This window comes from Myotis daubentonii, chromosome 1 (genome assembly GCF_963259705.1).
Source record: "Myotis daubentonii chromosome 1, mMyoDau2.1, whole genome shotgun sequence".
NCBI lineage: Eukaryota > Metazoa > Chordata > Mammalia > Chiroptera > Vespertilionidae > Myotis > Myotis daubentonii.
In genome coordinates this window covers 231,830,783-231,847,076 of record NC_081840.1, presented here as the reverse complement: position 1 = coordinate 231,847,076, position 16,294 = coordinate 231,830,783, and the positions used below count along the sequence as shown (strand labels likewise).

The 16,294-nt window shown below is 60.6% G+C and overlaps 1 protein-coding gene across 18 annotated transcripts in view; it reads left to right on the top strand.

Annotated features, from left to right (window-relative positions):
- ABLIM2 (actin binding LIM protein family member 2) overlaps window positions 1-10,214 on the top strand; it is a 102,428-nt gene extending 92,214 nt beyond the window's left edge. For 17 of the 18 annotated variants that reach the window (XR_009450097.1, XR_009450110.1, XR_009450108.1 and 14 more), the window contains one exon: window positions 9,970-10,109. Coding sequence is in view for 1 of the 18 variants with exons in the window: in XM_059676603.1 (XP_059532586.1) it covers window positions 9,970-10,083 (114 nt within the window). In the remaining 17 variants the exon portion in view is untranslated. Of the gene's footprint in view, window positions 1-9,969 lie in introns of all 18 variants that reach the window. The other variant, XM_059676603.1, reaches the window with a different exon arrangement.
- The last annotated feature ends 6,080 nt before the right edge of the window (window positions 10,215-16,294 follow it).

Below are 16,294 nucleotides of genomic sequence, written 5' to 3'. Positions count from 1 at the left end.
ACAGAGCCGTGGGGCCCAGCCGGCTGGCTGGCTTCTTCCCCTTGAGACTGGGGTCACTTTAAATGACTCCCCTCGCACCCCCTTGCACTACAGCACGTAACGAAAGGTGCAAGTATTTCACTTTAAAAACTCCGGCCTAGTGGATAGAGCGTCAGCCCTCGGACCGAAGGGTCCCGGGTTCGATTCCAGTCAAGGGCACGTTCCTCGGTTGCAGGCTCCATCCCCAGCCCCGGTTGGGGCTCCTGTGGGAGGCAACCAATCGATGTGTCTCTCTCTCTCTCTGTCTCCCCCCGCCTTCCACTCTCTCTAAAAACTAATGGAAAAATATCCTTGGTGAGGATTAACGGCAACAACAACAAGAACTCTGAGGACAGGAGAATGGGTTTCATCGCAGACCTGCGAGCTCGCGCCCAGGGTGCGTCTCCGCCGCTCGCCCCCGGCCTCAGCTGAGCCAGCTGGCACATTGGAAAGTTACCCCCCGGGGCCACCCCGCAGTCCTCGGGGCTCGGGGCGGCCTCGCGCCCCAGGAGAGGAGGGCTCCTAGTGTTTTCATTTCAGAGGAGGGAGCTTGGTTTTCGGTATAAAAACAATCCGTCACGCTCGTAAAGCTCCAGAAAAAGACAGAGACCGTAAGCGTCCCCCAGGCTCCCCGCCGGGCCCTCCCCCCGGCCCTCCCACCGGGCCCTCCCACCGGGCCCTCCCCCCGGCCCAGCGTCGCTTCCTGCACGGGCACCGGCCGCTGCCTGGTGCTCGCGGGTCACGCAGCTGACACCTGCCTGCCTCTCTTAAACTTGTCGTGAACGGTTCCACGCCAGCTCATGTGGCCTCCCACCCCTTTAAACAGCTGCGTGGCGGCTCCGTGTCCGTGTCCTGCACGTGGGAGGGCCCCGGAGGCCAGGCATTGCTTCTGCTCGCGCCCCACTGGCTGAGTCCGTCCAGGACCAGCCCTGTGCCTGGGCTGGGCTGGCTGTGTGCCAGCCGGAGGTTGGGCGGTCTGGGTGGTCAGCTGGCGGCCCCCGCACCTCTAGGGTCAGGAAGGAGGACGCCTCTGTCAGGCTGCTGTCCACCCCACCGCATGCTCCGCTGGGCATCACCGCCGGGGGGTGAGCTTGTGCCAGGCGCTGAGTGGGTCCCGGGTGCAGGGCGCGCACACCAGCAGGAGCTCCACCCCCAGCCCCGGTCTGGCGGGGGGAGGCAGACGTCAGTCAGCTGATGACCCCAATGAGTGCGCAGAATTATACGCCAAGAGAAGGGCTCTAGAGGGGAGGTTGGTTGGTTGAAAACAGGCCAGAGTTCACGGTGCAGAAAGTGTGCCTGCATGTGTGAGTGTAAGCCGAGGGATGGCAGGAGCAGAGGATTCCAGGAAGAGTGCGCGGTACGTGCAAAGGCCCTGGGGCAGGAGGAAGCAGGGTTGTTTGAGGAGGAAGGGTGAGGAGGCTGAGGTGGCTACGCTTGAGCAGGGGGGCCCTAAGGATGGGCCAGGTCTTACAGGGCCCTGGGCCATGTTAAGCAGTTTGGTTTTGGCTAGAAGCGTGGATTTAAAAAAAATAACACATATGTTTTTATTGATTCTTAGAGAGAGAGGGGGAGAGAGATAGAAACATTGATGAGAGAGAAACATTCATAAGCTGCCTCCTGCATGCCCCCTACTGAGATCCAGCCCCCACGCCGGGCATGTGCCTGGATCAGGAATCAAACCGATGACCTCTTTCTCTTAAGTATTGGGTAGTTTTATTTCCTTCTCTTTTTAAATTTTTTTTTATTGATTAACGTATTACATATGTGTCCCTATCCCCCCCATTGCCCCCCCACCCCCCACTCATGCCCTCACCCCCCTGGTGTCTGTGTCCATTGGTTAGGCCCATATGCTTGCATACAGGTCCTTTGGTTGATCTCTCCCCCTTACCCCCACCCCTCTCCTACCTTCCCGCTGAGGTTTGACGGTCTGATCGATGCTTCTCTGTCTCTGGATCTGTTTTTGTTCATCAGTGTATGTTGCTCACCGATGACCTCTTGGTTCATGGGCCGACACTCAGCCATGGCGCCACGCTGGCTGGGCGAAGCAGTGGCTTGTAAGTTGGGGGTAAATGGTTAGGGCTGTAATGTAAAGCGACGCCCGGGGCCGCATTGGGAGGCCTCGATTGGCCGTGTGGGTGCAGAGAGCCTGTTGAGGAAGGAATTCGGTCGCCTGAGCAAGAAATGATGGACAGTGTGGTGGCAGTGCTGAGGCAGGAAGTGGGCGGGGCCCAGCAGTATTTGGGGGTCGAGGTGGCCGCCTTGGCAATGGGCGATGGTTGTGGTGAGACTCCAGGCTGTCAGGACAGGTGGCGGGCGCAGTGGTCACAGGGCAGAGCGCCAGGAGCCGGGACTCTGACAATGATCGATGCTCTGGCCCAGGACGCTCAGCGGGAATTCAGGACACTCAGAGCGAAAGTCGCCACGGAGGCCCCTGCCAGCACTTAGTAGGTGCTCAGTAAATGCTGGTGACTTTAGGGGCTCTGGGACAGTCCCCTGCTGTGGACAGTGTGATCACATGGGAAGCGGGCAGATAAACCGTGTGACCCCAATGGGCAGAGTGACACCAGCAGGCCCCCTCCCCAGTTTACCGCCCTCCCAGAGATCCCACGCGCTCAGTCCTGAAGGGGCTGGGGCCTGGCCCCGCCCCGAGGGCCTCGCGCCTGGCGCAGCTCAGACCCTTCCTGCCTTTGGCAGCGACCCTCTGAGGGTCTGCTGTGCGGGGAGCTTCCGTTTGGAGGGGAGGGAGCCTTGCCTGTCCCCAGACAGACCCAAGTCCCTCTCCTCTGAGGCCACGCCCTGCACCTGGGCTGGCAATGCCGAGACACCTCACCATTGCGTTCGTGGGGCAGCCTCTCGCCGTCCAGGCGGCATTCTTAGGGCCGGGATGGCCTGGGTCCGGCTGTGTGACTGTGGGCGAGTGACTCACCCTCTCTGAGCCTGCCTCCTCACCGGTTGGGGCGCGGCTGCCTGTGCTGCTGGGTGGTGTGAGCGTGTATCCGTTGTTGAGAGGCAGTCACTGGGCCCCGGCCCTGAGCAAGCCCAGGCGGGGGCAGCGTGTCCAGCTCGGTGACTCGGCCCATGTCGTCCCCACTTTCCCAACCTGACGAGAGGCACGTAGGTGACAGCGGGTGAGAGAAAGCTTTCCGTGGGATGGGCTGCGGCTGGCCGAGCCAGGCTTGCTGGGCACTTCATGGCAGGCCAGGGGCGCGTGCAGAGGCAGCGTGGGCCACGAGGGTCGGCCACGGGGAGGAGAACGAGCTCGCTCCCGGATGCACAATCCCGGGAGCAAGTGGGGCTCTGAGGCTCTGCCCGGTCTGGTGAGTGAGCAAACCTTGTCCCACCGCTGACGCTGCCCCGGCTGCTCCAGGCACTGGGCAGTGGGCACACACGGTTCTCACGCTCAGAGCGGCGGCGGCCTCGAGGCGGGAGCGCTGGAGGCCCCTCCTGGGCCCCGGCTTCTGGGAGGCAGAGCGGCTGCCTGCTGAGGGCTGTGTCGCTGGGGGGGGGGGGGTGGTGGTGGGGGGCCCACGCCCTGCTGCTCTCTGCAAAAGGAATTTCTAACACCCCTCCCGGGCCTCCCCTGCCCAACGCACCCTGCAGACATCCTGTCCCTTAGGCAGGGAACTGCCAGCCAGGGTCCTCCGGGCATGGGCCGCAGGAGGCAGGCAGGTGGCGGGTGGACGGCCAGACAGATGCAGGCAGACGTAGGCCTGTACTAAGAAACGTGCTTACAGAATTGGCGCATGGAGCGGGGGCCTGGCAAGCCTGACATCTCAGCCCAGTTGGTTGGGGGGTGGGGGGGGGGCACCAGGCAATGGCTCTTTGAGGCAGAATCTCTCTCCCCGAAGCCGCGTGTTTGCTCCGAAGGCCTCCGTGGGCTGGATGAGGCCCTTCCCCTGCCCACCACCACGTTATGGAAGGATGTCTTTTTTTTTTTTTTTTAAGATTTTTTATTGGTTTTTAGAGAGAGAAGAAGGGAGAACGAGAGAGAGAGAGAGAGAGAGAGAAACATCTGTTAACATAAGAAACATTCGAGCCTGGGAAGAAATTTTGTGAGTTTCTTAGAGCCAAAATGGCAGCAATTGCTGGGGAGCAGGGACTCAGTGGGTTGGGATAGCGCTCCGGAGAATGGCGTTTCCACCGTTTATACATTACCGTCAGAGGAGGAGCCGCAGGTGGTTACAGGAAATCCATGGTGACGGACCAGAGAGGCGGGAGAAAGCGAGTCGGGGAAACCTCTGGGATTGGATAGAGTGAAATGATAGACACATGCCGATTATAGGATAACAATGACAATGGGGGAATTGTGGTCTGGGTCCTGGTGCATTGGCTGTGCCCTGAGGGACCTGGAAGAAGGGAAGTTACACACCTTGACATTCCCGAGGTGTGTTATCATAGATGCAAAAGAAAGGCTCAGTTAAGGTCAGAGAAGATCTTTGTGACGATACGGCCTAGAACTGGACTACCCACCATGAACTGCTTTTAGTTAAAGCTTTCATTTCAGACCATCCATCGTGTTGGGGTTATTTGAGGTCTCTGAGTTGGCAAGACCTCCATGCAGGCCTCCCCTGAGCTGGTCAGGTCAGCATGTGGCCCCTTTTCTTTCTTTTGTTAAAAAATATATCTTTTTATTGATTTCAGAAAGGAAGAGAGAGGGAAAGAGAGAGAAACATCAATGGTGAGAGAGAATCATTGATCGACTGCCTCCTGCACACCCCACACTGGGGATCGAGCCCGCAATCTGGGCATGTGCCCTGACCGGAATCAAACCTGGGACCCTTCAGTCCACAGGCCGATGCTCTATCCACTGAGCCAAACTGACTAGGGCGGCCTGTGGCCCCTTTTCATCCACATATCAATGTGAGAGAGAAATGAGGATTGACTGCCTCCTGCACGCCCCTACTCGAAACCTGGGCTTGTGCCCTGACCAGGAATCGAACCAGCAACCTTTCGGTGGGTGGGAGGACGCCCAACCAACTGAGCCACACCGGCCAGGGCTGGAGGGTCCCCTTTCCTCGGTCAGCTGGTTGCAGATGTGAGCCACGTCTGCTGCAGGCCTCCCAGCAGCCCCGAGGCAAGGTTTGCTGGCCGCTGGGCGCCAAGGCCTGGCCAGACTCACATAGCGTGTGGCCATGCGGACAGGAAAGGGTGCCGTGGGAAAGGCGCTTCTTGTCTGCTGGGGGCGGGGGCCGTGTCCCTGTGAGTCACTCCAGTCGGTCCTCCTCGGTTCAACAGCCCAGACCTTCCTTCCTGGGTGCCGCAGCGCAGGGCTGGGTGCCGGGCAGCGCGGGGCTGGGTGCCGGGCGGCGTGGGGCAGGGTGCCGGGCAGCGCGGGGCTGGGTGCCGGGCAGCGCGGGGCTGGGTGCTGGGCAGTGCAGGGCTGGGTGCCGGGCAGCGTGGGGCTGGGTGCCGGGCGGCGTGGGGCTGGGTGCCGGGCGGCGTGGGGCTGGGTGCCGCAGCGCGGGGCTGGGTGCCGCAGCGCGGGGCTGGGTGCTGGGCAGTGCAGGGCTGGGTGCCGGGCGGCGCGGGGCTGAGCAGCGCAGGGCTGGGTGCCGGGCAGCGTGGGGCTGGGTGCCGGGCAGCGCGGGGCAGGGCTGACCCGGGAGGGCAGAGGCGGCTCACAGCGCTGCCCTGTGCTTTCCTGGCGGGGATGGGGCTGACTGACTGCACAGGGGGTTCGCTGGAGCATAGGAGCCCAAGCTGTGGAATGTGCCTGAGACAGGAGGCCGGGCAGCTGTAGAAGAGCCTGCTTTGTTTGAAATCACCCAACCGGTCCAAAGAGACCCTGGTAGACGATGGTGATGCACAGACAGGGTCCTGAGGGATGGGCCTGCGCCAGCACCCAGGGCTCTCGGGGCCTGAGAGGGCTGCAGGGATTGAGGGACTGGTTGGCTGGGGCAATCCCGGAGGGGCCCCTGGAGGAGGGGACCTTTGCACAGGGGTGTATAGGACTGGGATGAGGAGGAGCCACTGTGTGGAGTGGGGGAAAGTGCATCGCAGGCCCTGGGGTGGCAAAGAGCCTGGCATGCTCCAGAAGCCAGAGGTGGCAGAGGGCTGGCACAGCGCCGTGCGTTCCCCGTGGTTGCCACTAGCATTCCTGTACTGAGCGCTTGCTGGGGGCCAGAGGTTCAGTCGTTACCGGGTGGTGGTGTCCGGAAACCTTTGCCATTTGTTCCAGGCCTCAAAGTTCAGCCAGAGATTCACTTCTCCGGTCACAGGTGTCCCCCCGGCAAAGCCTTCTGGGTCTTCCCTGGCCCCGCAACCCGCAGTGGACTTGCCTGCTTTCTGAGCCCTCCAGCGGGCGCTCTGTGGGGGCGGCGGCCTGGTCTGCTAGGGTCAGTGTCCCCGGACCTGCTCCACAGGTGAAGGGAGGAGAGAGGGGAGCATGCGTGGGCCACAGCCCTCCCGTGCCCTGCAGTCCTCCTCCGAGCCGCGTGCCTCCGGGCACCCCACCTGTCCCTGGGCACAGGGGTGCCGTGTTCCTGTCCTCCCTGGGCACCGTGGCCCAGGGCAAGTTCAGCGGCGGTTGGAGCTGCTCCCCCTGTTGAACGTTAGGAGCCCTTCATGCCGGTGTGAGACCCAGCCATTGCAGAAAAGTTAGTTACTAAACTTGGGCGGAGTCAATTGTATTTAAAGCAAAGGTACAAATAATCAAAACTCACCCCCCACCCCCACCCCCCCACCGCCTCTGCTGTGGATGCGACTGCACCGTCCTGCCTGTCTGTAGAACGTTCTGTAACCCAGTGCCAGGGGCCTCTTCTCCCAACTCTGAAACTGAGGGCTCTGGGAGCCTGGGGCGGGGCTGGCATCCGCCCAGGTCTGAGGAGTGAGGAGGAGTTGCCTGGCAGGTGAGGAGGGGCTGGCCGGCCAGGCAGAGGAAGAATGGGTCACAGGCGGACCTGCTCATACCCACCTCCGCCTCTGTTTCCCGAGCTGCCCCTCCCACTGGCTGTTTTCAGAGATCACAACTGAGCTCCAGTCCCTCAGGGCAGCTGCGTGGGGGTGGAGCCAGTGCAAGGGGGCGGAGCCAGCTTCAGGGGGTGGAGCGAGCTGCACAGGGGCGGAGTCAGAATGGGATCCTGGGCTGTGTGGTCCTGGGTTGGAGGTCTTCGCAGGACACTGCCCTGGAGGGTCACCTGTAGGCAGACTCCCCAGCAAAGCCTGCAGGCCTTGCCATGGGGCCGGCGCACCCCGGGAGTGGGCCATCCCAGAATGAGGCTGACCAGCCCCTCTGCCAGGGCACCCCGCCCTGGGCTTCCTTCCTGCTGGGCTGTGCCTGGCCTTGGTGAGAATCGCAAGGGGGTGAGAGGGCAGGGCCGCCCTCCTCCTGGGGAGCCTTCAGGAGCCAGGGGTCAGGGGTCATCTGTGTCCTGCTGCTACAGCGAACACATGGGGCGGCGACAAGAGCCCTGGATGGAGCAGGGCTGACTCTGCCTCGTGACCGTGAGCGAGTTTATCTTGAGCCATTTTCCCAGCAGCCACGGGCAGGGCCCCTCACCCCTCCCAGCGGGAGGCAGGGCACCCGGCCAGGTGAGGCGGACACGGGACCACAGAGCCGGAGCCGGAGGGGGGAACGGGTCCGGGCCGGCAGGTCCCTCCTCACTGACCCTCCCCAGCGCACAGCCCGCAGGCCCAGCTCTGTCCTTACGGATGAGGGGCCAGGACCGGGCCAGGGCGGGCCCCTGCTGGCCGGGGACTTGATCTTAGCCCCACAGCCCCGAACCTCGCTTCCCTCGGCTGCTCTGGGAGGCATGTGCCACGGAGCCTGTTCTGGTAGGTTTCAGGGCCTCGCGCTTCTCAGATCTGACCAGCACCCCGTCATTGTGACCGGCCCCCAGGGCTGCCAGCTCAGCAGGGACCCCCTGCAGCGCCTGCCCGCCCTCCCTGCGGGCCGCACCTGCCTTCCCTGCTGTGGAGTGGCTCCTGCAGGTGGGAACAGGGGTGGGGGAGCACCCCCATCGGAAGGGTAAGGATCACTAAGGGTCCCGCTGGCCCTGGCTCGCCAGCCCACCCCTGAGCGGGCGCCGTAGACCCCCCGGGGCAGGAAAGGAGGGCACCTGTGCTTCCTGAGCTGCCCCTCCCACGGCCGTTCTCAGGCTCCAGGACAGAGGCCTTGCTCTTGTTCATACGTGTGAACCGCCGCCAGCGGCACCCAGGCCGGGGTCTCTGCGTCTTACACACACCCAGTGGGTGCTTGCTGAGCCCGTGGGAACCATGCCCCTTTCTCCCGCCCTTTCATGTCTCCACTGTCCCCGGGGGGACTGTGATGTGGCCGGGACACGGCGCTGCTGTCTGCAATGACAGCCCCCGTCTCTGTGGGCGGGGCGGCTTCCTCCGCCTCCAGGAAGCCCCACCACAGCGCCCTGCCCGGCAGCTCGGGATCCATCTTCCTGCTGCTCCTTCAAGTTCGCAGCAGCAGGCCCGTGGCCCTTCCCGGCACAGACCGAGGCCAGCCTGCTGGGGTGGGGTATGTGCCTGGGCGTCTCCGTGTGTGTTCCTGTTGTGTGTCTCTGTGTATGTCCATGTATATGCGTGTCTGTGGCTATTTGTGTGTCTCTATGACTGTGTGTGACTGTGTGTGTCTCTCTGTGTGTCTGTGACTGTGTGTGACTATGACTATGTGTGTCTCTCTGTGTGTGTGTTTCTGTGACTGTGTGTATGTGTGTGCTCTGTGACTGTGTGTGTGACTATATGACTGTGTGGGTATCTCTGTGACTGTGTTTCTAGGACTGTGTCTGTGATTGTGTGTGCTCTGTGCCTGTGTGTGTGACTATATGACTGTGTGGGTGTCTCTGTGACTGTGTCTGTGACTGTGTCTGTGACTGTGTGTGTGTATCTCTGTGACTGTGTGTGTCTCTGTGTATGTCCATGTATGTGCGTGTCTGTGTCTATTTGTGTGTCTCTATGACTGTGTGTCTGTGTGTGTGTGACTGTGTGTGTGTGACTGTGTGTGTCTCTCTGTGACTGTGTCTGTGACTGTGTGTGACTATGACTATGTGTGTCTCTCTGTGTGTGTGTTTCTGTGACTTTGTGTATGTGTGTGCTCTGTGATTGTGTGTGTGACTATATGACTGTGTGGGTGTCTCTGTGACTGTGTTTCTGTGACTATGACTGTGACTGTGTGTGTGATTGTGTGTGAGTGTCTGTGACTGTGTGTGACTATATGACTGTGTGTGTATCTCTGTGACTGTGTCTGTGACTGTGTGTGTGTATCTCTGTGACTGTGTGTGTCTCTGTGAGTGTGTGTGTGTGATTGTGTGTGAGTGTCTGTGTGTGTGTGATTGTGTTAGTGTCTGTGACTGTGTGTGACTATATGACTGTGTGGGTGTCTCTGTGACTGTGTGTGTGAGTGTCTGTGACTGTGTGTGACTATATGACTGTGTGGGTGTCTCTGTGACTGTGTTTGTGACTGTGTGTGTGTATCTCTGTGACTGTGTGTGTCTCTGTGAGTGTGTGTGTGTGTGTGTGCACGTGCACTGAGAACTCTGGGCTCAAATTCGATTAGGAGGGACTTTTGTGACTCAGGATGCAGAGGTTGGGGGACAGGGAGGGTTCAAAATCAGGTCCGGGCTTCGTTGCTCACTCTCCACACCTCAGCCTCCTTGTCTGTGAAAGGGCCACAGTAAACCCCTGCCCCTCCTCAGACGGCACCGTGGGCACGGAGCGCCGGGAGCCTGTGCACTGGTCCCTGGCCCAGCTGCTTCGGGGCAGGAGGGCGGCCCAGTCCCCGGTGCGCTGTGACCTGGGCTCCCAGTGGGAGCTGCGTGACCGAGTCTCTTTCCTCCGGGCTCTCAGCAGCAGGGCGGGCGTGACAGGGCGGCAGGGGGACCCAGGACCGAGGCCCACGCAGCCGAGGGCGGCCCCACGCGCAGCAGCCCTGCCTGTGGCGGCCCAGCCCAGCGGCACGTGCTGAGGTGCTCACGCTCCCCTGGGGTTTCCTTTTCTTTGAAGAGACACCTGTCGCCCGCGGAGTTCCAGGAGGTGTTCGGGATGAGCGTGGAGGAGTTCGACCGCCTGGCGCTCTGGAAGAGGAACGACCTCAAGAAGAAAGCCCTGCTGTTCTGAGGCCGCACCCGCCCCCGCGCCCAGGCCGAGCCCATGAAGCCGGCGCCGCGGCACCACGCACTCCCTCCTGTTGCGCTGCCTCCGGCTCCTCTGTGCCCACAGGGTGGGCGGGCGCCTGGGCGGGCAGGGGGCCGAGGGTGGGGCGGGAGCAGGTCCCACAGCACCGCGTGCACCTGAGATCCTGCCTGTAGTTTAGGGCCCTGGCGCCTGGCTTTGCACCGCCCCTTCCCCGCTGTGCTGGGCCCCAGCGAGATGCTGCAGGGTGGCTGTCCCCGGGGAGGGAGGGCCGTTCAGACAGCAGCCCGCCCTCCCCGCCCTGGGGGCACAGAGGGGACTAGGACCTGGGATCTGAGGGGCTTGTCAGGGACAGGCCCGGACACCATCACAGGGCGCCAGTGTCCGCTGGCCCCGGAGGGCACTGGCTCGTGCCCACAGCCTGGGGGCCCAGGGCGGTGCCAAGTGTGGGGTGACGAGTGTGGCCGCTGGTGGTGGCACAGGGCCCCCCTCCGGGCCCTGGCGCGCACGGTTCTCCCACGTCACCCGATGCCTAAAGGGTATCTTTAACACAAACTTTATTTTACTAAGAAGTGTAGCCTGCGGGCCCTGAGGCGACGTTATGGAGAGTTCAGCTTGCAGCCCGCTGGGGGCTCCGGCCTCAGCCCCGCCTCCCGCGCCCTGTGGTCTCCGTCCTCCGTGTCCCTAGTACATGGACTCCTCGTCTGTTTTCTTTTTGCTTCTCTTTCTTTCGTGCCTGTCACACGGGTCCCCCGAAAGGCAGAGCCCCCCGCCCCACACCCGCCCCAGTGCTGTGTGTACGTGCGTGTGAAGTCTGCGTCCACGGCGATGCCCTCGCTGTTATTCTCCACGTCTCGGGGCGGATCCACCTCCCCGCTGGCTAGGGCCCCGGGATAGGACTTCCGTGGACTCGGCCCGGCGCCCCGCATGGCTTTTTGGTGACGTGGCCAGCGGCAGCCCCCCTCCCCACCGTGGAACGCGCACCCGTGTCCCGGAGCCATGCCGCGTGGGTGGTCCTGACGGGGACACCGGCCCTCGGCGCAGAGGCTGCGACACTGTCCGATCAGCCGGTCGGCAGAGCCTGGGCAGAGGCCTGCGGTCGCGCTGAGACGCCCGGGCTGGCACCAGGGGTGGGCTGGTGCGGCCCCTGTCCCCGTGTTTGTGAAGTGCCTCGAGAGGCCGGTGGGAACCAGCAAGGCGTCGCCCGCGTCCACTCCCGGCGTCCTGTGGAGCCGCATCCCGTGTGTCCTGGCCGTCCCGCCCGTGAGTCAGCCTCGCTCAGCTTCCTCCCAGCCCCGCACACGCCAGGCTGTGGCGCCCGGCTCCGCGCCAGCCCGGCCCGGCCGGCCAGGGAAGGGAAATTCTGGCACCTAACGCGCTTCCGTCCACTTAGTGAGCTGAGCCCGAGTGACTGGAAATCCCCGTCTCATGCGTGCGATGTGGGGCCGGGAACCGGGGAAATAAAGGACGGTGTGTTCTACCTGTGAGTGCCAAGTGCTTCTTAGACACACGGCCCTTCCTAGCGGGCCGGGCCCTTCTCTGATGGTGCGTGGAGGGTCGCCCCGAGAGCTGGCACTGGGCGTGGGCATAGCATGGGGGATGCCATTAGGGGCCGGACCAGAGGGTGGGATGGGGGGAGGCCACAGGCCTGGGACCCCTGCTTGCTCCAGGGCGTGGCTCGGCCGGGCTCTAGGTGACTTTTTTAAATATATGTTTATTGATTTCAGAGAGGAAGGGAGAAGGGGAGGGAGAGAGAGAAACATCAGTGATGACAGAGAATCATGGATCGGCTGCCTCCTGCACGCCCCCCACTGGGGATCAAGCCAGCAACCTGGCATGTGCCCTGACAGGAATCAAACCCAGGACCCTTCAGTCCGCAGGCCGACGCTCTATCCACTGAACCACCCCGGCCAGGGCTATAGCGACATTTGAAAACATACACAGGATCATGCCAGGCTCCCAGTGGCTACCCTCTACAGCCCCACTCACCACCCCACCACGTGGGGTCCTGGTGTCTGTACCTCCTGTCACAGCCATGCTGCTTGTCTCTCTTTTTTTAAAAAAAATCTATTTTATTGATTTTTTTTTACAGAGAGGAGGGGAGAGGGATAGAGAGTTAGAAACATCGACGAGAGAGAAACATCGATTAGCTGCCTCCTGCACACCCCCCACTGGGGATGTGCCCGCAACCCAGGTACATGCCCTTGACCGGAATCGAACCCGGGACCCTTCATTCCGCAGGCCGACGCTCTATCCACTGAGCCACACCGGTCAGGGCTACTTGTCTCCTCACACCTGCTGGGTGCCACCAGGTTCTTCTTTATCTGGTCATTGACGCTGCCCTCTCCCGGCGGCACACCCGGGAGGCTGCCGGTCCCAGGCCAGTGCCCTGACCTGGGGATGCCACTGGGGTCGTTGGTGGTGGACACTGCTCGCCCCGAGGCTTCTCAGGGCCTCGGTGCTTCCAGAACAGCTCGGCCCGAGGACGCCCTGTGATGATGGGACTTCCGTACCCACGCTGTCCAATACGGTAGCACACGTGTGGCCGTGTGACTGGGGAGCTAGGGTGTACATGTCCAAGTTTCAGGAGCCAATGTGGCTAACACTGCAGGTTAGACGGTGTGGCTGCCCTGCCCTGGGCCCTGGCGCCCCCAGGAGCCCTGGGATCTCCGCGCCCTCCAGCCACGAGTGTGCCCTGGGTGCCCGGGGTACGAGGTCAGTTTAGAGCGCTCGTGCCCAGTGCCTGTCTGTGCCCAGCACTGCCCTGGGTGTGGAGGCGCCAGGCACAGTCCCTGCTCCAGAGCTCTGGGTGCGCGGAGCCCCGCTTGCCCAGGTGCTAAGGGCCTGCACCAGCCACATCTGGCTCAGTTCTGCACGCCAACCTTCGCGTCTGCCAATGGCACCCACCTTCCTGAAGCGTCCCCAGCCTGGGGTGTCAGGAGCCCCAGGGCAGATGGGCAGGGAGGTGTCAGAGCCTGCAGCCTCCTTTCTGGACCTTTCTCCCCGGGGGCTGTACCTTCCAAGCTACTTAAATCTCAACCCAAACCCCGGAGTTCCCTGCGGTGGAGGGAGAGGGTGCGTGCGACAAACCAGCAAGTCCTGGGCTGGCTCAGGAGGCCCGTTGGCCAGAACTTGTCCCGTGGCCCCACCCGACTGCAAAGAGATCTGGGAAACGCAGGCACCGGTGTGTCGGCGGAGAGAAGGCCAGCGCTGTTGGTGAGCAGTGCTTTTCCCAAGGATGTTTTTCCCACTGATGTTCAGAGAGAGTGAAAGGGAGGAGAGAAAGAGAAACAACCATGCGAGAGCAGAACACCCATTAACTGCCTCCTGCACGCCCCGGCCAGGGATCCAGCAACATTTTGGTTGACGCCCAAGCAACTGAGCCACACTGGCCAGGGCCCACCCATGGTTTATCAGCGGGTCGCGACTCCTTTGGCGGTCGAACAACCCTTTCACAGAAGTCGCCTAAGACCATCCTGCATATCAGATATTTACATGACGATGCATCACAGTAGCAACATGACAGTGATGAAGTAGCAACAAAAATAATTTTATGGTTGGGTCACCACGTGAGGATCTGTATTTAAAGGGCCAGAAGGTTGAGAACCACTGCTGTGAGACAATAAACCTCAGTTGTTCAAGCCGCTGGGTTTGGGGGCCTTGGTTACATAGCAACAGGTGACTGCAGCAGGCACGTGGACTTTCATCACATCGGTGAGCTGACGTCCCATCCCAAACCGGACCTGGATTTCCCACAGGCCCCCAAGTGGCCGACCTCTGCCCCCCCCCCCCCCCAGCCCCTGAATCCAGGAAGACTTCAGGGAGTGTCGTGGAGGGCAGCTCACCTGGGCCTATAGGCAGCTTGTAATTTATTTTTTTCTAAAGAGAAATGTCACTGGGAGAGTCGGGGAGGAGGCCTCGGGGCACTACGCCACCCCCTTCCCCTTCACAGTGTCAGACGAGGTCAGGAGTCCCCCCAGAAAGTGCCGGTCCCACTCTTAGATCACTAAACCCTGTTTATTTCCCATCGAACGGACACGGCATTGGAAGGACTGGGGCCCGGAGGGACTGTTCTGCCTGTACAAAGAGGTCTCCCCCCAGAAAGTGCCGGTCCCACTCTTAGATCGCTAAACCCTGTTTATGTCCCATCGAACGGACACGGCATTGGAAAGACTGGGGCCCGGAGGGACTGTTCTGCCTGTACAAAGAGGTCCCCGAATTTCAGTTCCTGCACGGAAAAGGGTCCTCATCCCTGGGCGCCTGCGGGCCGGCTCCCTGGCGGATGCAAGCCCAGCTCGGAGACGCGGCTGAGGAAGGAGCAGCGGGCGGGGTTATTCGTCCACAGACTTTGTGGGATGCCCACACTCGTCAGGTCGGAATTCTGGAAGTCACAGGAAAGTGGGCTCACGGGGCCTGAACAAAGGAAGCGCTTGGATTTTTAAGTCAGAATCTCTCTGATTCCGACGGTGCTCGCGGTGGCGAGACGGCGGCTCCAGCTCCGGGCATCACGTGTGCGTTCCAGGGAGGAGTCCCTGGTGCCGAGCAAAGGCAGGGTCAGCGGCGTCTGTTCCCTTCCCCGGGGAGCAGCGTCTTCCCTGGACGGCGAGGTGAGCTGGTCAGGCTCCAGCTCCTGGCGTCCTGGGGGTGGGAGGAAGGAGCAGAGTCCCGACCCGCAGCAGCTGCCGATTTCTGTGGTGTAAGCGCTCCTGCCGCCCCTGATTTCAACATGACGCTGGTGGCTGTGTTCGCGGGAGGAGGCCCCTCAGCACCCCATCGTGGAGCATTCCCATCATGCAGTTACGCGGATGCAGAATTCTTCACAGCAGATCGTTAAAAGCGGTGGTACAATAATTAGGAAGTCGTTCTGAGTATTCTCTTTGCTTTTAATACAATTTTTCATTGTAAGTTTGTATAACTTAATTGTTAAGTAATGACCGACTGTGTTGAACAACGGACTTGCAAAATTCCTGAACAATAAACACTCAGCTCTTTGTGGTCTGTGCCAAATGGGCCCCAGGGCACCGCGGCCAGAAGCCTTTCAGCGACTCCCACTCTGTGTCCCAGGCCAGGACCGTGTCACATGGCCACCTCCGGCTCCAGGGGAAGCTGGGAAGCCAGAAGCTCTTTGGGTCTCTATAGGGGAACACGACCAGGGAAAGCGGGCTGGGGAGGAGAGAAGGGCCAGCCACCCACCGATGGCCCCAGAACAAACGGTGCTGGGCTTTTGGAGGCCAGTGATGAGCCAGACAGACTCCATTTCCACTCTCATGGGGCGTTCATGCCAGGGGCCAGAGAGAGATTTCATTAATTTATTTTATTTATGTATTTATTTATCCTCACCAGAAGATATTTTCCCATTGATTTTTTTTAGAGGGAGTGGAAGAGAGGGGGAAAGACAGAAACATTGATGTAAGTGAAACACATCGATTGGTTGCCTCCTGCACGCACCCTTACCAGGGCCCAGGCTGGGGAGGAACCTGCAACCGAGGTATGTGCCCTTGACTGGAATCGAACCCAGGACCCTTCAGTCTGCAGGCTGACACTCTATCCACTGAGCCAAACTGGCTAGGGTGCAAGAGAGAAATTTTAAACAAGTAAGTATGATTGTGACAACATTGCCAGAAAAAAGTCCAGGGTGCTATGAATGTATGCAATGGAGAGGGGACCTAGGTTGCTGTATTCATTTTTTCTATTGTTTCATTACAAACAACCACAAACATAGCAGCTGAAAACATATTTTCATTGATTTCAGAGAGGAAGGGAAAGGGAGAGAGAGATAGAAACCTCAATGATGAGAGAGAATCATTGATTGACTGCCTCCTGCACGCCCCCCACTGGGGATCAAGCCCACAACCCAGGCATGTGCCCTGACCAGGAATCGAACCTGGGACCCTTCAGTCCACAGGCCGACGCTCTACCCACTGAGCCAAGCCGACCAGGGCAATGCACTCATGTCTTAAATCAGTTTCTGGGAGTCGGCCTTTGGCACATTTGATCCCCCCAGCACCGCATGCATGAGTGCAGGTAGAGCCTGGGACAGCTTCTAGCCTAGTGGTTCTCAACCTTCCTAATGCCGTGACCCTTTAATACAGTTCCTCATGTCGTGGTGACCCCCAATTTCATTGTTACCAATTGGACATCATGAAAGCATAGTGATTCATCACAAAAACAATATGTAATTTTATATGTGTTTTCC